Raw genomic sequence first — 27,198 nt, 5'->3', positions numbered from 1 at the left:
AGCGGAATGTACAGCGATGTAAATGTAGCTCTCCCGGTCCCACCAGCCTGTGACTCATCTGCTCACAGAGAACTGGCTCGGCTGTACCACAGAGAGAATCATTTTTATTTCTGCCACTTGGGATTTTTGCAGTCCTTGAGACCTATGGCATGAAAAGAGTGAGCAGAAGGCATTGCCAGAACTCAGACCCCTGGTTTCTGATTCTCTGGTCCCCACTCTTCCCATGATGGCTTAGTGACTGGTGAGAACTCTTGAGAACAGCTTCTTCACCACCTTTATCAAACCTTATCAGTAAATAACATGCTGCCAGGAGATTATATAACAACTTCTATTTGTAGAACACTTTACAGTTTGCAAAGCACTTTCGTATATTATTTCAGCACTCTGGCAACTGCCCTGTAACTCTGGCTTCCTAGAGAAGTTTCCTGGCATCCTGCACCAGTGGTATTTCATGACAGGATGTTGATTTAGTGTGTGGATGGTGCCTCATCCCACACAGCAGAGACAGAAGGTGGGGTTTTGGGGTATTTACACAGCTGTTTGACACTTCCAAAGCTACCCAAAATTATATTTTTGAAAACTGATGCTGTTCCCAGAGGGTGGGAAGCATGCTTTCATTTTGCTTTATTACAAATCTATTCATATTGGGGCAGTTAAATATGTATTGGAGATGCCAAGCAACAAGGACTCTGGATGCTGTATTCAGTCTGTTTCCAATCCTTTAGGAGGAATTTAAACTTCAGTTCCCTGCAAATGCTGCAGAATCCTTGAGGCTGTCATTTGCAAACCACTTCATGCAGTAACTGTGTGTGGAAAGCCTGCACACACCATCCGTGTGGATTATGGATTGCAGACTCAGCGGAGTGTTTGGATCCATTGACAGCTTGATCAGAATCAGAGTCATGTATCAGCCTGCAATAGGAAAATAATTCCTACTAGATGGAAACTTCCCACAGGGAGGCCAGAGTTGAAAGCAGTCACTGGTTTCTGCTGCTTAAACAGCAAGTCACAGGATCACAGATTTTAAAACTGGAAAGGATCTGAGAGACCACATCTTCTCTCCCCTTTATTTTATGATGAGGAAACTAAGGCATAGAGAAATGAAATGATGACTCCAAGATCACATACACAGTCTAAGTACAATGCTCTTTCCACCGTGCCATAGTATTCATTCCAGAAAACACCTAAGCCACATATTGTTTTGCAGATCAAAGAAACTGGCATTATTTAGGGTCATGCTCATGGTCTGCCCAGCTTCCAGTGCAAACACGAGACCTTGATTTGTTATCACCAGCAACTTTTGAATGAATTGCCTTGTGCTGCCTTATGTCAAAAGTAATGTCACAGTTAGAACCGAAACAACTATAAACGTGGTTTCATGGCACAGCCTCTCCGTGGCATGAAACCAGAGCAATACTGCACCATTCACCTTATTATCAGATTAGCTGCGTCAAAAAAAATGTATTAAATACTTTTATCCATCCTTCACCCGAAGGTTCATCAGATGGGAATGGATGACATCAAGTCCCTCAGCAGCTGCTTTGCAGTGAAACAGCAAAACTCAGGGTAAGAATGGCCCAACACACAACCTGAGGCAAAGCGCTTTACTGGTATGTACTGGTATGTGCAAGGCAGGTTTTCACTGCTCACACGTGGTTTGTTGGTTTTTTTTTTAATCCACCATGGAAGACTCCTCAGTCCTAAAAAGGGATCATGGGAAAATCTGGCATTAAGCAGGACATTTCCTTTGCTCATGAACGGCTATAACCCTTCTGCCTTTCCATTTTCTACTCCTTCTGCCTGGAATGTTCTCCCACTCTCCCCTCCCTCAGTCTTCTCTCAAGATTCAGCTTAAGTGTCACCTTCTCTGGGAACATTTCCTTGACTGTTTTTTTTTTTTTTTAATTTTTTGGCCACGCCCGTGTGGCATGTGGAATCTTAGTTCCCTGACCAGGGATCGAACCCGCGTCCCCTACATTGGGAGTGAGGAGTCTTAACCACTGGACCGCCAGGGAAGTCCCAACACTGCCCCTTCTTTACCCCACTCCAAGCTGAGTTCAAGCGTCCTTTTTCTGTACCCCCCCACCCCACATGAATCCAACGCTTCCTCTCTCACCCAGCTTGTCACACAATACTGTAGCTGTACGTTTATTTGTCTATTAAAAGGCACACTCCATGGGGGAAAAGAACATTTTTCATATCAGCATTCTTTTTTTTTTAATTTTATTGAAGTATGGTTGATTTACAATGTTGTGTTAATTTCTACTGTACAGCAAAGTCAGCATTCTTTTTGACTGGAATAATGCCAGGAACAGTGTAGGTTTTTGATAAATGTCAATAGAATGAATTCTTCTGCTTGCCATTCAACCTCCCCCTTTATCTGTCCTCTCTTACTTTGCCCAACTCCTTAAGGTGATTAATTTTCTCCTCTTCAAGCTGCCTCCTGTCCTACTTATAAACGCCCCCAAGCCAAATACTATCAGGGACACTCCTGTAGTTGAACTCTGGGTCTATTGCTCATTGCAACAGAGGATGCATACCATAGGAAAGGGTGGGACATCTCTGGAAGAAAGTATTAGAAAGAAATAGGAGGGAATTCCCTGGCATTCCAGTGGTTGGGACTCCGTGGTCTCACTGCCAAGGGCCCGAATTCCCTGGTCAGGGAACTAGGATCCCACATGCTGTGCGTTGCAGCCAGAAAAACAAAACAAAACAAAACAACCCAAAAAACAAAATAGGATTGGCTTGTGTTGGATGGTTTGTATAACGGATCAGAGAAGTGGGATTTTGCTCTGTATTGGAGGCTGTCAGGAAACAGGGGTGATTCTGTGATTGGGTATCAGTTAAGAATGAAGCAAAGCTAAAGCTGTGATTAACAAAGAATCTGCAGTCATTCATATTAGCCAAAATAACAGGGGGATGTTTGGTCATTTCTGTGGTTTGGACAATGTTCATACTTTTGCCTGTGTTCAAACATCAGTGATTATGTTTTTTTTTTTTTTTTAAGATGTTGGGGGTAGAAGTTTATTAATTAATTAATTTATTTTTGCTGTGTTGGGTCTTCGTTTCTGTGCGAGGGCTTTCTCTAGGTGTGGCAAGTGGGGGCCACTCTTCATCGCAGTGCACGGGCCTCTCACTATCGTGGCCTCTCTTGTTGCGGAGCACAGGCTCCAGATGCGCAGGCTCAGTAGTTGTGGCTCACGGGCCTAGTTGCTCCGCGGCATGCGGGATCCTCCCAGACCAGGGCTCGAACCCGTGTCCCCTGCATTAGCAGGCAGTGATTATGTTTTTGTGTTGATCTCTCATGGTCACAGAATGGCCTTGTCTATGCTGATGTTTTGAAAAATTATTTCTACAGAACACTAAGGCCTAGCTAATAATACCAGGCCAGCATCCAGATGCCAGGAGCTGCTTTTCTCTTTCTTATAACCCACACCCATTCCTAACTTTCATCAATCTGTTTCTCCTCTTAGGATGCTATTCTCCATCCCCCAGCAAACTCCACAAAACCCCATCTTCCCCATGAGGCTTTCCTAAATACTACTTTCTCCATTAGATTATCTTTTCTGAATGCATCTAAAAGTCTTGGTTGGCATACCACAATTTAGTACTCAACTGTGTTCTAGCTTGAATTGTTTGACTTGTTTCACATGTATCTTTTTTTATAAATTTATTTATTTGTTTTTATCTTTGGCTGTGTTGGGTCGTCCTTGCTGTGCCTGGGCTTTCTCTAGCTGCGGTGAGTGGGGGCTCCTCTTTGTTGCAGTGCGCGGGCTTCTCATTGCGGTGGCTTCTCTTGTTGTGGAGCACGGACTCTAGGCGCACAGGCTTCAGTAGTTGTGGCACGTGGGCTCAGTAGTTGTGGCTTGCAGGCTCTTGAGCGCAGGCTCAGTAGTTGTGGCGCACAGGCTTAGTTGCTCCGCGGCATGCGGGATCCTCTCGGGCTAGGGCTCGAACCCGTGTCCCTTGCATTGGCAGTCAGATTCTTAACCACTGCACCACCAGGGAAGCCCTCACATGTATTTTTCTTCTTAGTAGATTGTAAACCTTATATAGTGGCAGGGCCGTTTCTCATACTTCAGTATCCTCCAGAAATGAGTGCCCGCTGAGGTGAAACGAATGGCTGGCCTGAGTAAGGGGGAGAGGGCAGCTTGCTTCTGTATCACAGCTCTGAAAACACAGCTACAGGCCTGCAGGGGAGAAGCCATTAGCTTGCTCTTTCCCCTGCTGGCTGCCATTTCTAACACCCTGAGCTGATCTTCCCATCAGGAAAGCTTTTTCCAATTTTTCTTTTGGAGCAATCAGTTCTTTCCAAGAGTTATTATTATTATTATTTTTTTGGCACTCTCTTCTGTCCCTACCTGTCTGAAAGCTCCTTGAATGCAGGATCTACCGTTAATGCATTTTGTCTCCTGCCACTCTCCCAAAGCACCTGGCACCTGACTTAGACGGTGGAAGGAAAGGACCAGCAGTTCCCGACCAACCCCATCTCCTGCCTGGCTCGACGCAGAAAGCGGGGTGCATCAGAACTGTCTCCTGTCGGGCCGGGTGGGAGGCCTATGAAGCTCACTGCAATGGCCTTTGGCACAAGACCTCAGCCTGGGCAGTTAGCCGCACGCTCTCCGGCCCATCATCACTGCCCCGGGTTGCTCCTTAGGAGGACACTAAGCAGGTTTGGGGAAACTTTAATTAAAAGCTGCGAGTTTCAACCACTCTCCACAGAGACGCTGGGATTCGGTAAAGCTGGAGAAGTATAAGCAACAACATCAACCGCAAAGCCAGCAGGCAGAATCAGCTCGGTTTCCACCGCCGGGATGCGGCTTGCTTTCTACAAAGCCTACTCACGCCAACTGTACGGATCAGCCAATCACACAACCCGAGAGGGCGTGGTCACCAATTAGAAGGTGGAGAAGGCGGAGCCGAAGCCTTGATTAGCGTCCGGTCTGGGGAGGGGGGCGGGGCCCAGAGGCCTGGCAGCGCCGCGTCTGAAGAGGCTTCAAGTTGCGAGGCCGAGCACCGACGGCCATGTTTATTTCTGGCAGGTCAGCTGACTTGGACTAGCTCAGGGCCAACACGTAGGCGGTATCGCTTTTCTCTGGGGAGCGGATGAGGTACTCCCCTCACACACTTCCCATCTCTCCGCGCGCGCCCCCGCCTTCCCGGTGAGCCTGTTTGGCGGGAAGTTGGCTTAGTTGGCCTACCTGTGGCTCAGCGGGTTCTCTGGTCCCCGCCTTGTTTTTCCCCAGAAGCTTTTCAATCTTTCCTCGGTCATCTCGGCATAAGGCATAGTACCCCTTCGCACGGAGGACGCCATGGCTCCCAGGAAACGCCCAGAAACCCAGAAGACCCCTGAGGTGGTTGTGCGCCCCAAGAGCAAGAGGAACAGAAGCCCCTGGGAGCTGGAGCCCGAGGCCAAGAAGCTCTGTTTGAAGGGCCCCGGTACTGCCTGCGCCTGCTGCTTTAATTAATTCCGCCATTTGGGGTTCTCACACAGGAAGCTGGAGTGGGGGGGTGGGTGCCCCTGGGTCCCTGAGGCTGTCCCAAATTATGAACGCCTCAGGCTGTGCATTTTGTCTGCAGGTCCTTTGACACCTTAGAGATTGGGCTTAACCTCCCTCAGGTGACAGGAAGAGGCAGATGAGCTCCATTACAACAGACACAACGGACTTTTCAAATTCCTTGTTTGTACCAGAATTTTTACACACTGAGGACTGCTTAAGATAATCCTACCTTGCCTAGTGGTGTGTGTACTTAATTTCTCTAGTCACGATTGCTAGCTGTATGTCCTTGGTTTAACTGTGGGAACCCTCCATTTCCCTCCTTCCTTCCTTCGAAAACTCATTCTTAGGGGTTTATTGGGGCTTGAACTTGGGGCTATAAGGAATGTAGGGAACTCAAAAGACAGGGGGTTGTTGATGAAGTGTTTTTTTGTTCATGAGAAGAAAGAATTGGTTGTCACGAGGTGGGATTCATAGAGATCAGGTCCTCAAATACATGTTGGTAATCCAGAGTTGCTTTATTCCTATTCTAGGTGGATCTACCTTCCCAAAAGTAGCCTAGCGAATTTAGCGCCACACCAGACCCTATCGATCCTGCTGGTTTTAAGGAGAAGAGATCGGACTTAGGGCCAACCACTGGTCACCTCTACATTATTTTAATATAGGATTTAAAGAAACTGCTTTTCCCAAAAAGTCACTTCTATGCTGTCCTAAAATATTTTTATTGTGCTTTATATATAACTTTTAAATTGTCACCCAACCCGATCACTAGCTTTCCATCCCAAACTGGGAAGAGTTCTGCAGTTCTCATGTGTTTCTTTGGCTCAGGAACCCTGCAAGATCATAGTTTCACTTCAGAAGTACTATTTTGGGGAATGTTTTTTGGAAGGGGCTGAATCCCTACTCACTTTATTTGTTGTGCTGGGTGAGACTGGGCAGAACGTAGAAAAACCTTAGGAGGCGATAAGAGAGATTGTCTATGCCGAAAGAAGCAACAAGGCGTTCTTTTTGGGATGTTTCAGCAGAAAAATCTTTGAGTGAGATTGGAGCGGAAAATATGTATCTGTTCTGCTTGGCAGGTCCTAGCAGAAGATTTGACTCAGGCTGCCTTTGGGCGGGGTTGGCTAGCCTGCGGGTCCCGCCACCATGCAGCATCGTCAGGGCCCTCCACCAGCATAAGCTGGGCACAGCTGCCTGGCCATCACTACAGCAGGTGAGGCGTTTCCTGGCTGAAGAGCTCAAGGGTTTGCATGGTGCCTTTTTTTTTTTTTTTTTTTTTTTTTACTGCTGGATGGTCCAAAATTAGATGCTGGGTTGGTTCAGTGGGTTGTCAGAGTGGTCAGATCACCCCCACTTTGGTGACTACTGGGCACTCAGCCATGTAGAAGTGCCTACTGGGCACTCAGCCATGCAGAAGTCCTATGCTGTAGGGGGTCCCAGCAGGAATGCACCCTGCCTCCTTGCTTTCTATGATTAGATCATGTATATTGCAACTATTTTTATGCACAGAGTCAGGCAGTTATTTTTCCTTCAGTGGGAGGGCCTGACCCCACTTATCTATGTGGGAGTCAGAGATTGGCCATTTACCCTTATGTTTCAATTCAACTTAATTTTTTTCTCTCTGTATCAGGGTCTCCAGCAGTCCTTTTTGAACTCTCTGGCTTCTTACCGGATATTCCAAAAGGCTGCCCCTTTTGACAGGAGGGCCACATCCCTGGCGTGGCACCCAACTCACCCCAGCACCCTGGCTGTGGGTTCCAAAGGGGGAGATATCTTGCTCTGGAACTTTGGCATGAAGGACAAACCCACCTTCATTAAAGGGGTGAGCAGTTCCCTGTGCCAGACGATAGTGCTGAAGAAGTGTTTGTTGAAGGGATGAAAAGTCATCCAGTAACAAGGAGATAACTTGAGATCAAAAATAACTGTGGGTATTTTCAAACGAGTCAATGGTGATGATACTCAACTCTTTATTGAACGCCTGCCCTTAAAATATTAGAAAGTATGAAATAATTGATCACCCTCGTAAATCACCTAGAATCTAAACCCTTTCTTACCTCCTTGACCTCATCTTGTACTACTGTCTTTCCTCATTTCCTATGCTTTAGCCATACTCGCTATTTCTATTCCTGAAACTGAGTCTTTGCACTTGCTGTTCCCTTTGACTGGAGTGCTCTTTCCCATGGTTTTCTCATGGCTGGCTCCCTCTTATCATTCAGGTCTCGGCTCAATATATTTCTTCAAAAAGGCTATTACTGACTGCTCTGCCTAATCACTAATGACTCCCTATCTCATTATCCTGCTTCACTTTTCCCCCACAATGTTTATCAATAGCTGAAATGTTTTACTTGTTTGTATGTCTTTGTACCCACTGGAAGGTAAGCTCCATGATGGCCGGGACCTTGTTTTTCTGATTTACCACTGTATCCCCAGTACCTAAAACAATGTTTGGCCTAGATAGCTGCTTTGTATTTGTTGAATGAATGAGGGGCTTGGAGTATAACTGGATAGGTGGGATGTCTGCCTACAAGATAACTAACAATACAGCAGTACAGATGCTGAATGCTACAGAACATGAGAGAAGGAAGAACCTCTTGTGAACTAGAGTCAATAGAGGTTTCATGGATGAGTGAGGAGTGAGGAAGAACAATATTTAGATAAATGGAGAGAAAAGGAGGAAAGGGAGAGTGTGTTTGGGGCAAGGTTTGGCATAGAGCTTTTTAGGGATGGTCTTAATTGTGCTAGTGTTTGTCATCAGTCGCTGAGGGGTGAGGGTATTGGCCCCTCCACCAAAGACAAGACCCTTGGCTTGCCCAGCTGGGGACTGACATTGGAGGGCTATACTGTGAAAGGTGATGCTCTGGGTTTAGAGCAGGAGCCACAAATTCACATGCCTAAAGAAGCCAGACAGATAAAAGAATGATGTAGGATGGTGGTTAGTGGTAAATTGGAGATGGTTGACAGGTGAGAATCTAGGTCCTGAGGTATCAGATCTGATTTTTTCAAATGAAGACTGAAATGTTCTGATTTTTAAAAATTGTAATGAAACACATATAAAATTTACCATCTTAACCATTTTTAAGTGTACAGCTCAGTGGCTTTAAGTACATTTACATTCCTGTGTAACCAGTCTCCAGAACTTTTTCATCTTGCAAAACTGAAACTCTGTAGCCATTAAACACTAATTCCCCGTTCCTCCTTCCCTCCAGACCCTGGCAACCACATTCTGCTTTCTGTCTCTATGATTTTTGCTAAGTATCTCATACAAGTGGAATCAGACAGTATTTGTCCTTTTGTGACAGGCTTATTTCACTTAGCACAATGTCCTCAAGTTTTATCCATGTTGCAGCATGTGTCAGAATTTTCTTCCCTTTTAAGGCTGAATAATATTCAGCTGTATGTATGTACCACATTTTGTTTATCCATTCATCTGTTGATGGACATTTGGGTTGTTTCCACCTTTTGGCTTTTGTGAATAATGCTGCTGTGAACACGGTTGTACAGATATCTCTTCGAGCCCCAGCTTTCAGTTCTTTTGGTTATGTACCCATAGTGGAATTGCTGGATCACATTGTGACTCTGTTTTTCATTTTTTGAGGAAGCACCATACTGTTTTCCATAGAGGCTGTACCATTTTACATTCCCGCCAACAGTACTCAAGGGTTTCAATTTAAAATATCCTGGTTTTTAATGTTGGGAACTAAATGAAATTGAACATGCTCTGTAGCTAAACAAAACACATTTGTGAACTGGATTCTGCATTAGCTCATTGTTTTTCTACCTCAGGTTTAGAGGCCAAAGGTAAACCCAGCATGAGTTCTTTTAAGTGGAGGGTTTGGAGAGCAGCTCATCAGAAAAGGCCAGGTTAGGCAGGCTTGAAGATTAGGATTCAAGGTATGAGATCAGTGTTCAAGAAAATAAGTGCCTGAAACCCAAAGAAAGGCAGCCAGGGGATTACTTGGTGGTCTGTCTACCCAGCTGGTAAGACAGGTGACCCCCAGGAGGGGTAGCTTTAAGTTGAAGTCAGAACCCAGAGCTCAGGCAGGAGGAGATTGGTTTTTTCCCTAGGCATCCAGGACATGGGAATAGAGAAATTTAAGAAACAGCCTAAGAGTGTCCTAGGGGAAGAGTTTCCTGACTAAAAGGGGAATGATAACTGCTTTGAACTTGTGTCAGGCTGAAGCTGCTTTTGGTTTATATCACCCTTTATTATGATGTGCATTTAAGTGAAGTTTCCTTACACACTGTTGCGGAGATTGGTCTGGGTATTTGAACTCTGTGACTAGTAGGGAGCTAGGTTGTAGCAGGAGAAGGGTGTGTGGTCTGGAGAACTGTCTGTTTTTACTCCCAGGAGCTGACAGCAGAAAGTTGATTTGAGAGCAGTGACTGAGGGAGCAGCAGTGCTTCATTTTGTCATTTCTTTAGTCATCTGACCTTGGCTCTGATCTTAATCTTTCAGGCCCTTGGCGAGGAGACATGTATTACATTTTCAAAGTGAAGATTATTTTATTCTCATTGTAAAAATGACCTGTGCTCATTGTAAGAAATTCAGGCAACACAGAAAAAAGTATAAAGAATAAAGTAACTATTACCTGAAATCCCCATTTGGGGCATCTTTATCTGCGTGTATATACTGTTATACACATCCGTTCTTCTACTTATATTTTTTTGTAAATATTCTATCCTAGAATCTGTTGTATTTTACTTATTAGATCATATCCTAGTTTAGTCATCTTGTACCAGATGACGACCACTTAAAAATATCTTATTTCCTGGACTTCCCTGGCGGTCCAGTGGTTAAGACTCCATGCTTCCACTGCAGGAGGCGCGGGTTCGATCCCTGGTTGGGGAACTAAGATTCCCACATGCTACTGGGCATGGCCAAAAATAAATAAATAAAATTTAAAAATATATATCATATTTCGTTTTTTTGGTAATGCCTTTGGTTTTGGTATCAGGGTAATGTAGACCTCATGTAAAGAGTTGGGAAGTATTCCCTCCACTTGAATTTTCTGGAATAAGTTGTATAGAATTGGTACTATTCCTTTCTTAAATTTTTCATAGGATTCACTAGTGAAGCCATCTGGGCCTGGAGTTTTCTTTGTTGGAGGGTTTCTAACTATATATTCAATTTCTTAATAGATACAGGGCAATTTAGGTTATCTATTTCTTTTTTTTTTAATTAATTTATTTTTGCTGTGTTGCATCTTCGTTTCTGTGTGAGGGCTTTCTCTAGTTGTGGCAAGCGGGGGCCACTCTTCATCGCGGTGCGCGGGCCTCTCACTATGGCGGCTTCTCTTGTTGCGGAGCACAGGCTCCAGACACGCAGGCTCAGTAGTTGTGGCTCACGGGCCTAGTTGCTCCGCGGCATGTGGGATCCTCCCAAACCAGGGCCCGAACCCGTGTCCCCTGCATTAGCAGGCAGATTCTCAACCACTGTGCCACCAGGGAAGCCCTATCTATTTCTTCTTGAAGGAGCTTGGTAGTTTCTTTCAAGTAATTTGTCCACTTTATCTAAATTTTTTAATTTAGTGGTGTAAAGTTGATTATAGTATTCCCTTATTATCCTTTTAATATCCATAGGATCTGTAGTAATGTCTTCCCTCATATTTCTTTTTTTTTTTCATATTTCTTGATATTGGTAATTTGTGTCTTCTCTTTTTTTTTCCCTGATCAGTCTTGTTAGAGGATTATCAATTTTGTTGATATTTTCAAAGAACCAGCTTTTAGTTTCATTGATTTTTTTCTCTGTTGTTTTTCCCTTTTCTTTTTTGTTGATTTTTGTTGTATTATTTTCTTTCCTATGCTCACTTTGGGTATAATTTGCTTTTCTTTTTCTGGTTTCTTAAAATAGAAACTTGAATTGTTTATTTGAGACCTTTCTTTTCTAATATAACCATTTACTGCTATACATTTCCCTCTCTTTCTTTAACTGCATCTCACAGATTTTGTTGTGTTTTTGTTTCCATTCAGTTCAAATTATTTTCCAAATTCTTTATGATTTCTTCTTTGACCTATGGGTTATTCTGAAGTATTTTGTTTAATTTCCAAATGTTTGGGCATTGTTGAGATATCTCCGTTATTGATTTCTAGTTCAATTCTGTTACGAACAAAAGACATTTTACATGATTTCAGTCATTTTACATTTTTTATTTGTATTTTGGCTGAGCATATGGACTATCTTAGTGAGTTTTCCATATGCATTTGAAAAAAAATGTGTATTCTGCTGTTTTTGGGTGAATTTTTTTTTTTTTTCCTATGGTTGCACTGCGCAGCATGTGGGATCTTAGTTCTCCGACCACGGATAGAACCCATGCCGCCTGCAGTGGAAGGATGGAGTCTTAATCACTGGACTGCCAGGGAAGTCCCTGTTTTGGGGTGAATTATTCTCTAAATGTCAGGTTAAGTTGGTTGAGAGTTGTTTAAATGTTTTGTATCTTTTTTTTAATGTTCTGTATCCTTATTGATTTTATGTCTCATCAATTATTGAGAGAGGAATATTGGAATCTTCAACTATAAAATTGTGGTTCTGTCTATTTTCCTTTAGTGTTTGCTTCAACATTTGGAAACTATGTTATTAGGTGCTTACACGTTTAAAATTATGTCATTTTGATGAATTGACAACTTTGTCATTGTGAGATGTCCCCCTTTACCCCTGGTAATATTTCTTGTTCTGAAATCTTTGTTTGATATTAATGTAGCCACTGCAGCTTTTTTATCATTAGTATTTACATTGTATATCTTTTTTCATACTTTTATTCTTAATATATTTGTGTATTTGTATATAAATGAGTTTCCTGTAGATAGCATGTAAAAAAAAATCCAATCTGGGAATTCCCTGGCAGTCCAGTGGTTAGGACTCCTAAAACTAATACAGTGTTATATGTCAATATCTCAGTAATTTTCTTAAAAATTTCATTTAAAATAAAGTTAACCTGTGGGAAATTCCCCGGTGGTCCAGTGGTTAAGATTTGGTGCTTTCACTGCTGAGGGCCCGGTTCAGTCTGTGGTTGGGGAACTAAGATCCCACAAGCCACATGGTGGCACAGCCAAAAAAAAAAAAAAAAAATCCAATCTGACAATCTCTACCTTTTAATTGGACCATTTGACCATTTACATTTAATATGATTATAAATATGATTGGGTTTAAGTCTGTTATCTTGTATTTCTATTTGTCCCATTGCTTTGCTCCATTTTTCTTTTTTTCTTGTCTTGTTTTTGGTTGAGTACTTTTTATGATTCCATTTTATCTCCACTATTGGATTATTAGTTACACTTCTTTTCCTTTCTCTTTTCTCTCTTTTAGTAGTTGTTCTTGGGTTTATAATGTACATTTCTTTTTTTTGACCACACAGCTTGTGGGATCTTAGTTCCCTGACTAGGGATTGAACCTGGGCCCTTGGCAGTGAAAGTGAGGAGTCCTAACCAGTGGACCACCAGGGAATTCCCCACAATGTACATCTTTAATGTAAGAGAGAACCTTCAAATAATGTTATACCACTTCACATGTACTGTAAGACTCTTACAACTATATATTTACTTCTGTTTTCTCCCTTCTGTCATTGTCCTACATTTTACTTCTATGTATGTTATAAACCCTACATTTTTTTTTGCTTTACACAATTATCTTTTGTTTTTGTTTTCTGTTAAATCTTTATTGAGATATAGCTAATATATGATAAACTGCACGTGTTTAAATTGTACGATTTGATGAGTTTTGACATATGTATACAACCATGAAACCATCACCACAATTAAAATAATGAACATATCCATCACCCCCAAAGTTTCCTCACACACCTTGGTAATCCATCCCTTTCTTCCCTCTGTCCTGACACCTGAAAATCATTGATCCACTTTCTATCCCTATTGATCATTTTCAAGACTTTTATATAAATGGCACTATACAATATATACTCTTTTTTTTGGCTTCTTTCATGCAGTATAAATATTTGAGATTCATCTACATTTTTGCATGTATCAGTAGTATTTTTTTTCTTTCTGAGTAGTTTTCCAGTGTATCGATATACCACAGTTTATTTATCCATTCACCTGTTGAAAGGCATTTGGACTTTTTCCAGTTTTTGACTGTTGCAAATAAAGCTTCTATGAACATTCATGTACAAGTCTTTGTGTGGATATATGTTTTCATTTTTCTCAAGTAAACACCTAGTTGTGGAATAGCTGGATTGTAGGGCAGGTATCTTTTAAAGATACTTTTTATTTATTTTTATTTTTTAAAATATTTATTTATTTATTTGGCTGTACTGGGTTTTAGTTGTGGCACATGGGATCTTTGTTGCGGTATGTGGGATCTTTAGTTGCGGTATACGAACTCTTAGTTGCGGCATGCGAACTCTTATTTGCAGCATGTGACCTAGTTCCCTGACCAGATATCTAACCCAGGCCACCTGCATTGGGAGCATGGAGTGTTAGCCACTGGACCACCAGGGAAGTCCCTAAAGATATCTTTTTAATTTTTTAAAATATTTACTTTCTTTATTATTATTATTTTATTTTTTTGGCTGCGTCAGGACTTAATTGGGACATGCGGGATCTTCGTTGAGGCACACGAGATATTGCGGTGCGGGCTCTGTTGTGGCACGTTGGCTTCTCTCTAGTTGAGGCGCTCAGGCTCCAGGGCATGTGGGCTCCAGAGCATGTGGGCTCTTTAGTTTTCAGCAGGCGGGCTCTCTCGTTGAGGTGCACGAGCTCTGTAGTTGCAGCACACGGGCTTAGTTGCCCCGTGGCATGTGAGATCTTAGTTCCCCAACCAGGGATTGAACCCGTGTCCCCTGCATTGGAAGGTGGATGCTTTACCACTGGACCCAGGGAAGTCCCAAGATATTTTTTAAATGAGAAAAAAACTTTAATATTTACCCACATATTTGCCATCTCCAGGGCATTTCATTCCTTTGTATGATCCAGAATTCCTTTTGGTAACATTTTCCATTTTCTTTCTGCTTGAAGAGATTCCTTTAACGTTTCCTGTAATGTAGGTTGGTTGGTGATGCATTTTTTCCTTTTGTTTGTCTGAGAAAGTCTTTATGTTGCCCCCCCCTCCTTTTTTTTTTTTTGAAGGTATTTTTGGTGGGTATAGAATTCTAGGTTCATGGGACTTTTTTTATTCTTTTAGTACTTTAAAGATAATTTCTGATGCAAAGTCTGCTCTCATTCTTATGTTCCTCTTCATGTGGTTTTTCTTTTTTTCTTTTGGCTGCTTTAAAAATGGTCCCTTTGTCATCTAAAGTAATATTCACAGGTTCCAGGGATCAGGGCATGGACATCTTGGGGACCATTATTCAACCTACTCCAGTTAGCATGGGTCTAAGGCAGCCTATAGTTCAGATGTGAGTTGACCTCACCCTGAGGCAGCCCTTCTGAGGACTCTACTCAATGTTCTGTATATTAAGAATTTTTTCATTCTGGATGGTGAGAATACAGACTGTTCTGAGGATTTCTCCTTCTATTCATTTCTGGTGGTTTTACCTCAGCCTTATGTAGTTTCTTTATACACATTTACCCAATAATATTTACTCCAAGGCCTGAGGGGACCCCTCTGAAAATCTCCAGAACGCTCTCTCTGTATATCTCCCCCTCCAGCATTTTCCCCCACAAATTCTTGCCCTGTTGGCTTTCCCAAATTGTCACCTCAGCTTAATGAGACTATTAGGCTGTTTGGGTCTTCCCTCCCTGTGCTGCAGCCTGGATACTCTTTCCAAGCAGTAAGCTGGGACAATTGCAGGGCTACCTCATTTCTTTCCCTCTTGTCTTGTGCTGCCTGTTGCCCAGTGTCTGAAAACTCATTTCATGTATTTTTTCATTTTTTTTTAGTTGTGTAAGGCAGGAGGATATATCTGGTTTCTGACACTCCATCATAGCTGGAAGTAGAAATTCATACTTAACTAATTTTAGTAGTTTCTCTGAGTATTTAAATTTTTTTCCTACACAGTCTTGTCATCTACAAATAAATGAGAGTTTGATTTCTTACTTTACCATTTTTTCACTTCTTTTTTTGCCTTATTCCATTGGCTAAGACCTCTACTACTTTGTTGAATGTTGGCTATAACAGACATCCTTGTCTTATTCTTGATTATAGAAGGCTTTTATTTTTTGTCATTAAATAAGGTTTCTGCTACTTTTTATTGTGATAAGATATACATAACATGAAAATTACCATTTTAACCATTTTAAAGCATACAACTCAGTGGTACTAAGTACATTTACATGGTTATGCAACCATCACCACTATCCATCTCCAGAACTTTTTCATCCCCAAATAAAACTCTGTACCCATTAAACAATGACTCTTTATTACCCCTCCCCTCAGCCCTACTAATCTGTTTTCTGTCTCTGAATTTGATTATTCTAGGTACTGCATATAAATGAAATCATACAATAAATATTTGTCCTTTGGGGTCTGACTCCTTTCACTTAGCATAATGTTTTCAGGGTTCATCCATGTTATAGCATGTATCAGCCCTTTATTCCTTTTTGTAGTTGAATAATATTCAATTGTATGAATACACCAAATTTTGTTTCACCATTCATCTGTTGATGGACATTTGGATTGTTTCTGCCTTTTGCTGTTATGATTCAGCTGCCATGAATGTTCATGTACAAGTTTTTGTTAGAACTGTTTTCAGTTCTTTTGTGTATATACCTAAGAGCTTGTTTGTTTTTAAAACTTGTTTTTAAATACCTTTTATCAGATGAAGTAAGTTCCTCTTTTATTCGTAGTTTGCCAGAAGCTCTTATCGTGAATGATAATTGAATTTCATCAAATACTTTTTTGTCTCTTGAGGTCAGCAGTGATTTTCTTCCTCTATTCTATTAATGTGGTAAACTACACTGATTGTTTTTTGTTTGTTTTGGTTTATTAGTTATAGTCGATTTTTTCATTTAAATATTTTTTTCACTCTTTTACCTTTACAGTTATATTTCTAGCAAGCGATACTGCTTCTTTTAAAAACTGTGGGAAAAGCACATAACATAAAATGTATCATCTGAACCATTTTTAAGTGTACTAACACTATATTCACATTGTTTTGCAACAGAGTTCTAGAACTTTTTCATCTTGTGAAACTGAAACTGTGCCCACTGAATAACAATTCACCATTTCCCCTTCCCTCCAGCCTTTGGCAACCACAGTTCTACTTTCTGCTTCTGTGAGCTTGAACTACTTTAGATACCACTAAGTTTTGGTGGTTTTATGGTTTTACCGTGGCTGTGTCAGAGAATATTCTTGTAGGAAGTACACAATAAAGTATTTGAGTGTGATGGGACATCATGTTGGCAATTTATTATCAAATGGTTCCAGAAAAACAGTTCTTTGTGCTATTCTTGCAACTCTTCTATGAGTTTGAGATAGTTTGAAAATAAAGTTTAAAAAAAAAAAGATTGTTTCTTCCCTAAATATTTAGTACATTCACCACTGAAGCCATTAGGATCTGGACCTTACTTTGCAAGAAAGTTTTTAGTTGTGACTCAATTTCTTTAATAGATACCAGAGCATTCAGATTTTTCTTTTTCATCTTCTTTCAGTTTGGCAAGTTTGTACTTTTCTAGGAATTTGACTATTAACTCTAAGTTTTCAAACTTATTGCCAAAAGATTGTTTATGATGTCCTCTTATTATCTTTTAAAATGTCTAAGATTTATATTGATAATCTTTTCCATTCATTACATTGGTTATTTGTGCCTTCTTGTTTGTTTGGTCATTCTCACCAGGGATTTATCCATTTAATTATATTAGTCTTTTCATGGAACCAACTTTTGGCTTTGTTGATTCTTTCCACAGTGTATTTGTTTTATTTCATTAACTTCTGTTCTTTTTTTTTTTCTTTTACTTTCTTTGGTTTTAGCTTGTTTGTGTTACAGCTTCTTGAGATGGATATTTGCGTCATTGATTTTTAGCTTTTTTAACTCTCATGAAGATGCTCCTATGAATATCTGCATACAAGTTTGTACATCAACATATTCATTTCTGTTGAGTATATATCTCTTGGGTGTATATATCTCCTGGGTCATACGGTAACTTTATGTTTAATTTTTTGAGGAATTGCCTGTTTTCCAAAGCAACTGCTCCATTTCACTTTCCCACCAGCAATGTAGGAGGGCTTCAATTCCTCCACATCCTCACCAACACTTAACTGACAAAAATTGTACATATTTAAGGTGTACCACGTGATGTTTTAATACATGTATGTACTGTGAAATGGTTACACCATCAAGCTAATTAACATCCATCACCTTACATAGTTTTTTGTGTGTGTGCGCGCACGCATGCGTGCTGAGAACACTTATCTACTCAGAAAATTTCAAGTATGCAGTACAGTATATTAACTATAGTCACCATGCTGTACATTAGATCTCAAGAATAACTGAAACTTTGTACCCTTTGACAAACATCTCCCCATTCCCCTCCCCCCACCCCAGCCCCTGGCAACCACTATTCTACTCTCTGCCTTTGTGAGTTTGACTTTTTTAGATTGCACATGTAAGTGAGATCATTCAGTATTTGTTTTTCTGTGTCTGACGTCCTCCATGTTCATCCATGTTGTTGCAGATGGCAGGATTTCCTTCTTTTTAAGGCTGAATAATATTCCATTTATACACACACACATACCACATTTTCTTTATCCATTCATTCATTAGCAGACACTTAAGTTGTTTCTGTATAATGCTGCAATGAACACAGGAGGACAGAACTCTTTGAGAAACTGATTTCATTTCCTTTTGATATGTACCCAGAAATGGAATTACTGGATCATATGGTAGTTCTATTTTAAATTTTTTGAGGAACCTCCATAGTATTTTCCATAATGCCTCTACCAATTTACATTCCCATCAGCAGTATTCAACAGTTCCCTTTTCTCCACATCTTGGCCAGCACTTGTTATCGCTTGTCTATTTTTTTTTTTTTTTTTTTTTTTTTTGCGGTACGCGGGCCTCTCACTGTTGTGGCCTCTCCCGTTGCGGAGCACAGGCTCCGGACGCGCAGGCTCAGCAGCCATGGCTCATGGGCCCAGCCACTTTGCAGCATGTGGGATCCTCCCGGACCGGGGCACGAACCTGTGTCCCCTGCATCGGCAGGCGGACTCTCAACCACTGCGCCACCAGGGAAGCCCTCGCTTGTCTTTTTGATAATAGTCATTCTAACAGGTGTGAGGTGATATCTCATTGTAGTTTTGCATTTCCCTGATGATTAGTGATGTTGAGCACCTTTTCATATACCTGTTGGCCATTTGTATGTATTCTTTGGAAAAATGTGTATTCAAATCCTTTGCCCATTTTTAATCAGATTGTTTTCTTGCTACTGAGTTGTCCGAGTTCCTTATATACTGTTAATATTAACCCCTGATCAGATATATAGTTTGCAGTATTTTCTCCCATTCCATAGGCTGTCTTACAACACTTGTAATTGTCTTTTTAATTATAGCCAGCCTAGTGGGTGTGAAATAGTATTTCATTGTGGTTTTGATTTGCATTTCCCTAATGACTAATGATGTTGAGCATCTTTTCATGTGCCACTGACTATTTGTATATCTTCTTTGGAGAAATGTCTGTTGAAATCCTGTCCTTTTTTTTTTTGTTTTTTTTGTTTTTTGGCTGCACTGTGCAGCTTGCCAGATCTTAGTTCCCCAACCAGGGATTGAACCCTGGGCCACAGGAGTGAAAGTGCCAAGTCCTAACCACTGGGCCGCGAGGGAACTCCCTTTGTCCATTTTTAAATTAGGTCTATTTTTTAAATGTATACTAATTACAATTATTTTAAAGCCTGTGTCTAATAGCACCAATACCTGGATCTCCTTTGAGTGTCTTTCAACTATTGCTTTTTCTCTTAGTTATTGGTTATTTGATATTCTGGATAATTTTAGATTTGATGCAAAATATTGCATATAAAAACTTGTAGAGATATAATTTGAAGTTTTGAGTGCTGTTATTTTCCTCCAGAAAGAATTTTTTTCCTCTGGCAGGCAGGTCAGGTGGAATCAGATCATCTTAATCTGATCAGTGATTGACATGATTTGAATCTGGACTTCAGTCTTTGTGAGGGATGGTCTGTTTCCAGTTTGCTCTTATTTTTAGGGTTTTGGGGATCCTAACTAAAAGCTGGGCTTTTTCCAAGACCTCTCCTCCTTGACAGGTCTGAACTCCAGTTTCTGCCCCTCTTGAGACTGACAGAACCTCTGCTCAGCTTCTCAGCCACCACGTTCTTATCTGCATAACGCCTCAAGAGGAAAAGCAGCATCGCAATGTCAGGCGTACCTCTCTGCTTCTCTTCTCTCTAGGAGGCTGGACTTCAAGTCCTTGATGCCTTGATAGCTCTTCGTTGACTTCAGAAACTTGCCTTTGAAAACATGTATTTTATCTGTCTTTTCTAGTTTTTCTTGACAGAAGGTTGGCCTGACACCAGCTAACCCACCATCCCTGGAATTGGAGGTCTCAAACATATCTCTTTTTCATATTTTGTCCAGGTTTGGTTAGTCCTTCTCAGTGCAAGAATTGGTCATAACCATTTAGCCCACTCTTGCTAGAACACTCATGCGTTTTACCTTAAACTGTTTACGTGTGTTTATTACTAACGCTTTGACATAGGGCCAGTCCTTTTCTTGGAGTAAGTGTTGACTGATTAGGGTTCACCTGGTCTTACATAACCCATATCCATGATGCCTTTTTTATAGGGTCTAGTTTCCATTCCCCAAAAGTGGAGACATAATTTAAAATTAGTTGTGGAGCAATCTGATTGCAGATTCTTTTTAAATTTTTATTAGTTTCCCACCCTAATTGTTTATAAGTATCTCACCCATGCTTAATTCAACAACTATTATTTTTAGCAAATCATTTTTATCTAGTTTTTCCAAAGCGTTCATATGGATTTCATAGAAATAACAATAGTCTTTTCTTTTTGCACATATTTCATCAGTTTAATTAAATTACATTTTTTTTTTTTTTGCGGTACGCGGGCCTCTCGCTGTTGTGGCCTCTCCCGTTGCGGAGCACAGGCTCTGGACGCGCAGGCTCAGCGGCCATGGCTCACGGGCCCAGCCGCTCCGTGGCATGTGGGATCTTCCCAGACCGGGGCACGAACCCGTATCCCCTACATCGGCAGGCGGACTCTCAACCACTGTGCCACCAGGGAAGCCCAAATTACATGTTTGATGAAATGTTTTAAGTGTTTAAAGTTTAAATGTTTAATAAATCACATCATGTAAATTAAGTCACATGATGACAATACAAACTACAACTGGCATATATAGGTTTAAGAACAAACACAACTAACCCTTCGTAAGCACAGAACTCAGCTAGTGGGAGCAGATTATCTTACAGCAGCAAGGGTTTGGTGAACCATGGGCATCAGTGAGAATGTTTCAGAGAGGGAATGGAAAGTGCCCGTTAGTATGCTGATTGAGTTAAGTGGATGCTGTGTAAGAGGCCTTGTAGAACTAAGGCTGGGACAGCAACAGCATACGCGAGAAGTGGAGGAGGAGCCTTGAGGATGTAAAGTTCTTAAAACAGTGCTTGATATATAATAAGCACTTAATAAGGTTATGCTACTGATGTTATCATGATTATTTTCATCATCATTTCTGAGATGTCTGGAAAAAACAGGAAGGAGCTCAGATCTGACATCAGCCCTCCTAACCCAGCCACTGTTCCAAGCTGAAGCTCTTCTGAAAAGAGCACTTATATGCTAAACAGATTATGGTATATCCGCACAATGGAATACTCAGCAATAAAATGGGATGAACTATAGATACAGACAGCAAGTTGGATGAAACTCAGGGGCATTACACTGAGTGAAATGAAAGAAGCCAGTCTCAAAAGGCTGCATACCGTATAATTCATTTATATGACAGTCTGTCAAAGGCAAAACTATTGTATAGTGATGGAGAAGGGATCAGTGGTTGCCAGGGGATAGGAGTCGGGGGGGAGGATGGGACTACAGTGGGAGAGCACAAGGGATTTTTGGGGAAGTGACACAACTGTCCTGCACCCTAATTTTGGTGGTGGTTACTCACATCTACACGTGTTAAAATTCATAGAACTGTATACCAAAAACAACAAATTTACTGTATGTTAATTAAAAAGTATAAAATTAAAACTAAAACCTTAAGAAACAGTACTGTGGAGAGCATCCTACTGTCTAGGCATCTAAGCTGGCCTGGCCCCAAGTGCGGTCTGGCTGGCTCTTGTGTCTGAGCAGAGTATGTGCACCCAGGCTTCGTCCTCTTCCTGGGCCGTTGTCACTCACTGGCTTTTTTCTTCCTTGTGTTAGATTGGAGCTGGAGGGAGCATCACTGGGCTGAAGTTTAACCCTCTCAATACCAACCAGTTTTTCACCTCCTCAATGGAGGGAACAACTAGGCTGCAAGACTTTAAAGGCAACACCCTCCGAGTTTTTGCCAGCTCAGGCACCTGCAAGTGAGTAGTTTAACTCAGAGGGGAAAGGGCTTCTAGGCTCTCGGTGTAGTTCTGGCGAGAGCATCCAGGTCCCATTTCTTTTACCCAAACCTGGCACAGGGAAGAAAGGAAAGGTGTTAGCTCCTTTCCATGCTTCCCTCTCTCTCAGACTTTTTCTTTAGCTGCTCTTACTCTGGGCCAGGTGGGTTACTGCTTCAGGGAGCGGTTCTGGAGCTTCAGCTTTTCTCAGCATGGGAAGCTTCAGCTCTTCTGTCAGTCATTCCTGTATTAGACTAGACCTTGATTCTCACTGGACAAGTCAACATGGCATTTGCCTACAAAGCCACTTAAAGCCTGGAGCACGAATGAAGAACTTAAGATTCCATTCCTTGCATTCACTGGGATGTAATGACCTGACCAGTTCCCTGATGGAAGCTTAAATGGATATAATCATGTCCATAAAGCACTTTGGACTCCCCAAGAGCAAGTGGCTGGAGAAATTACAAAATGCTTGTCACTTTGATTTCTAGCCAGAGACATGACTCTGCCCCCTAAGTATTTGGGGGGGTGGGGGTCTAACTAGCACTGGGCTGCCCCACAGGGGTAAGAAATACAAGAGCGATAGGACAGGTGACAGAATGGACTTACTCTTCCACAAGAAGCCCTCCCCATGAAAGGTGTTTACAAGGGATGCAAAAGGCAGTGTAGCAAGGATTTGAGGGAAAAAAATGTGAATCTGAGCTCTCCTGGCTGGGTATCAGGATCCCTGAAGCACCCTCCAACCCCATCTCTTCATATCATGTAGTCCGAGGGACAAAAGAGCAAGATACAGCTTCTGAGTTGTGTGTGCCTTTCCCCCTGAATGCTCAGAAGGGGGCAGAAGTTCCTTTCTAGCCAGCTGTGAGGAACAGAGCTGGGCAGTCCCTGTTTGGTGTGTCACATCTCCTTTGGCCAGACGAAGGGTGGAGGGTGAAGGGAGAAAGCAATACCTGAGTCTTCCTCAGGACCAGGGCTGAAGGGGGCAAGCCTGCCTGGGGACCTGCGTTATGGCTCTGGTTTTGGCTGCTTCAGGGACTCTGAGTAGCTGAGGATCCTGGGCCCAGCAGTAACTGGACAGGTTTCTGAGCCCCACCACCCCCATAACCTCTGTGGGGCTGGTAGACAAGTCTGAGTGCCCCTCACTGGGAGTCCACGACAAGTTATTCATTCATTCCACAAATATTTATTGACTGTCTAATATACGTGAGCTGCAACAGGGAATAAATGGAACTTGCCTCTGTCCCCAAGAATCTTACAGCACAGTCTCTCCCTCCAGCTTCTGGTTTTGCAGCCTGGATGTGTCCGTCAAAAGCCGAGTGGTGGTCACAGGAGATAACGTGGGGAACGTGATCCTGCTGAACATGGACGGCAGGGAGGTGCGTTCTCTGGAGCCCAGGTCCTCCCCTTCCCTCCCTGACCCCCAGCCTCAGTTCTGCGCCCCCCACCTGAACCGAGATTTTCTCTGCAGCTTTGGAATCTGAGAATGCACAAAAAGAAAGTGACCCACGTGGCCCTGAACCCGTGCTGTGATTGGTTCCTGGCCACAGCCTCCGTAGATCAAACAGTGAAAATCTGGGACCTGCGCCAGGTTAGAGGGAAATCCAGCTTCCTCTACTCGCTGCTGCACAGGCATCCCGTCAACGCAGGTGTGATATACCAGACCTCGTCCTTCCTGCAGACCCTGCTGGCCCGACCGCTTCAGGGGTTTTCCCTCAAAGTGTAGAAGCCACTAGGCCAAACCTTTATACCCCAGATAGCATCGGCCAAGCTGAAACCTGAAGCCTTTCTGACTCTAGCTGCTCGTATCAGCTGCTGAGCCTCTAGGATGTTTTTGTTCGCAGCCCAGAGTCACCTCCCTTCCACCTGTCTCTAGAAAGGAGAGGGAGGGAGGGTGCCCCTGCAAGAGGCCTGTGAGGGCCGGGACAACAGGGGGCCCGTGGTTCCCTGAGCTCAGGGGCTTTTCACTTTGCCAGCTCATTTCAGTCCCGACGGTGCCCAGCTCCTGACCACTGACCAGAAGAGTGAGATCCGGGTTTACTCTGCCTCCCAGTGGGACTGCCCCCCAAGCCTGATCCCACACCCTCATCGCCACTTCCAGCACCTGACACCCATCAAGGTAAGTAATGGAGGGAAGGGAGCTGTGATCGTGGGATGGATCAGGTCTACCAGGGTGGGGAGGAGGGGGCAGATACAGAAGCCTTCAATGCTAGACCTCTTCCTGCGCAGACACAAAGCAATCTCTTATTCTCTGGCTCTCTCTCCACCTTTTGCCCAGCTCTGTGATCCCATTTTGCTGAGTTTTCTTCATGTCTCTTTGATAAGCTTATTTCCCTGAGTTTTTTCCACGCAGCCCAGATCTCACTGTGGGCACTTTCTGAGATCCTAACCCTCTGTTCTGCCCTTAGTTTCAGTTACCTGTGTGTGCAGCTGATCTGCAAGCTAACCTTAGCCCTCATTAGCGGCTTCTCTAGCCTCAGTCCCTAAGGCTTACAGTCTTCAAGTCCTGTGATTCTTTCCTGCTCATGCCCCAAGCAGTCTGAACTCTGCCAGTCCTTCTGCTTTGCTAGTACATATTCTTTTCTAGAACCACAGCCCCTCTTCAGACCTCCAGATCTCATGCCTGTACTTCTTTAGTCAGTATAGCATAGTTCAGGCAGGCGGACAACCCCGGGGTTAGAATCCTTGAGCAAATTACTCAAAATTTGGATCCCAGTTTCCTGGTCTATAAAAAACGAATAATAGTATCTGCCTTACAAGGTTGTTGTGAGGATAAATCCGTATACTTAAAGCACGTGGCAACATGCTTAGCGCCTAGTAAGTACTCGGTAAACAGTGACGACTTGGTAGTAGAGTGGCCCCCACGTACCTCAAATCAAATCCAAGCTCTCAGTAACATCAGGGTCCTTTAGCAGTTGGTGTTCCCCATTGATCCTTCCTTATCTCCCACTTGGTATCCAGCCAGCCCAACCAACAGCATCCCAGGTGTGACTTGTTTGTGACTTATTTCCAAGCCACTGCCGGTAGCACTTCTTCCTTCCTGCTAACCATGTCTTTTCTTCTTCAGAACTTCCTTGAAAAGCTTTCTTGGGAAAATCCCATCAAGTGCTGTCATTCCAATAGCTGCCAGATTTGTTTTGAGCAGGGTGATCTGAGGAACACAGGTGTCCTCCCCTTTTTCAGTCACCAGCCATTTTCTACTCAACTCATTGATGTTGATGGAGGAGGGAGAGTAGTGGGACTACTTCAGAGCTTATTAGGTCCTATTTGGTTTTGCTTACCAGAGGCTTTTCGCTTTGTCTGTAGCTTACCTCTTTGGTTCACGTCTGGGTCGGGCTGATGTTAAAACATTTATCAGTTGGTATGATCTCAGGAAATGCAAAGGAGAGAGAAGGCCTGAAGGTGTCCTAAGGGTCAGGGAGGCCAGCTGGGGATTTTAAATTTACAACGGTAGATGCACACCCACTTGAAAACCATTCTTGTTGTTTCATGTAGGTCTTATCTCCATTATTAAATTGTTGGCAATTGTATTAACAGTTGTTGTTAGTGGCAAAGATACTTTTGATGTCCCTCTTGACAGTGTTCTGCGCTTACTCTTGTGACCTGCCTCTCCATCTCCTAGGCAACCTGGCATCCTCGGTACAACCTCATTGTCGTGGGCCGATACCCAGATCCTAATTTCAAAAGTTGCACCTCCCATGAATTAAGGACGATAGATATGTTTGATGGAAGCTCAGGAAAGATGATGTATCAGCTGTATGACCCAGAATCTTCTGGTATCATGTCGGTGAGGCTTGGGCCCTCAAATAATAATGGGAGGAAGCAGGGATTCACCTTACCTTATTAGATCAAAAACGACCAGAAATTAATCCTTATGTGTCCTTCTCCCAGTACCTTCATTCCCTCCTCATGCTTATCCCCTTGTCTCTGCAGCTCAATGAGTTCAATCCCATGGGGGACACACTGGCCTCTGTGATGGGTGAGTGAATCTCAGGCTGGTAAAGCCCACCCTACTCCCCAAGGTTCAGGGCAGGTTAACCTCAGCTTAGTGCTGCTCCATTCACCCCAGGGTCATAGTCAGTAAAGATGATGACCAGGGGATAGCGGGCTCTTTGGCCTAGGCCCTCCATCCCTCTTGCTTTGTCTTGGTCACAGCAATGCCTGGCTGCTGCCCAGTTTCCTGGTATCTCCTTACCAAGTCCTAGGTTCCCCACGCCAGCCCCAAGTTTTCAGAGGCTGATAACGGACGGTGCGAGTCAGACTGGTCTCACTCCTCCTAGGTTATCACATTCTCATTTGGAGCCAGGAGGAAGCTGGGAAGCGGAAATGAGAGACATTAATGAAGGTGGGGGCCGAGCAAGGGCTTGGAGCCCCATGAGAACAAGTTCTGTGAGAAGAGGCGGCTTTGTGTTAAAGGGTCAGAGGTATCCGAGTCCTTAGGGTTGGAGCAGGGGCACTGGGACTGCGACACTGGGACTGGGACACTGGCATGTACTGTTCCGGACGTAGCTCCAGAAACTCCAGAGTTGGCGACCCAGCTGCCCCAAGGGTCCTTGCTATATCTAGCCTGGAGCCAAGCTTTTCTTTTCTCCTCTCTGACATGCAGTGGCAGAGGATCAAGTAGTGGTTTTCGATGTGTTCACTATTCACATGGCCAATAAAACCATACCCAACTGAGCTTCTGAGTGGATCTTCCAGCACTGACCTGGTCAAAGGGCTTCTCAGGTCCCCAAAATGAAGAAAAGGCACAGAAAACAGCACTAAGAGTCCAAAACCTTCATTCTCTGGAAGCTGTCTCAGCCCTATTCTGGGCCACAGTCAGGAGCTGTTCAGCTCACAGCCTGCTAGCTGGAGATCCCTGGCAGATCCCAGGAGATCCCAGCCTAGATGAGAGGGATAGTAGTTTCGTGATTCTGTACCACAACTCACCCCCCAACGCCTCCCCCGAGCCCCTCTCAAGTATACAACATCCTTCCGACCTGCTCAAGGGGCGGGGTGACAAAGATGCTGGAAGCATTATGTCTGACTCCAGTTAATGATGGCTTCAGCTGGACAAAGGAAAACTTCGCTGGCTGGCTCTCGGGTGATCTGGTTCCTTGGTGGCCGGTGTTTGTGCCCCCAGTGTTTTGCAGTTGTTTCCACTAAAATGAGCACTGAGAGGCAAGACGGTGTCCTCTGGGCCATTTGCCAAACACTGGGTTGGAAGAGAGAGTGAGCAGGGCTTGATGGAGAGGCAAAGCAGATCAAGCAGCAACTCCTTC

At 43.1% G+C, this 27,198-nt stretch overlaps 1 protein-coding gene across 3 annotated transcripts; it reads left to right on the top strand.

Moving 5' to 3' along the window:
* Positions 1-5,312: 5,312 nt before the first annotated feature.
* DDB2 (damage specific DNA binding protein 2) lies at positions 5,313-26,608 on the top strand (the record flags this gene model as incomplete). 3 transcript variants are annotated; one of them, XM_079708016.1, is made up of 10 exons in its annotated part: positions 5,313-5,439; positions 6,578-6,711; positions 7,129-7,320; positions 21,777-21,922; positions 23,217-23,316; positions 23,409-23,586; positions 23,914-24,056; positions 25,560-25,724; positions 25,871-25,916; positions 26,218-26,608. In XM_079708016.1, 10 exons carry the CDS (start codon positions 5,313-5,315, stop codon positions 26,265-26,267), a joined length of 1,281 nt encoding a protein of 426 aa, XP_079564142.1. In that variant the 3' UTR covers positions 26,268-26,608. The 3 variants fall into 3 exon arrangements, with proteins under 3 accessions (XP_079564142.1, XP_079564143.1, XP_079564144.1); XM_079708017.1 differs by lacking the exon at positions 7,129-7,320; XM_079708018.1 differs by lacking the exons at positions 21,777-21,922; positions 23,217-23,316; positions 23,409-23,586; positions 23,914-24,056.
* Positions 26,609-27,198: the final 590 nt, after the last annotated feature.

Source organism: Hyperoodon ampullatus (assembly GCF_949752795.1).
Source record: "Hyperoodon ampullatus genome assembly, chromosome: 7".
Classification (NCBI taxonomy): Eukaryota; Metazoa; Chordata; class Mammalia; order Artiodactyla; family Ziphiidae; genus Hyperoodon; species Hyperoodon ampullatus.
The sequence above is the reverse complement of the archived record's forward strand: the minus strand, read 5'-3'. Positions and strand labels throughout refer to the sequence as shown.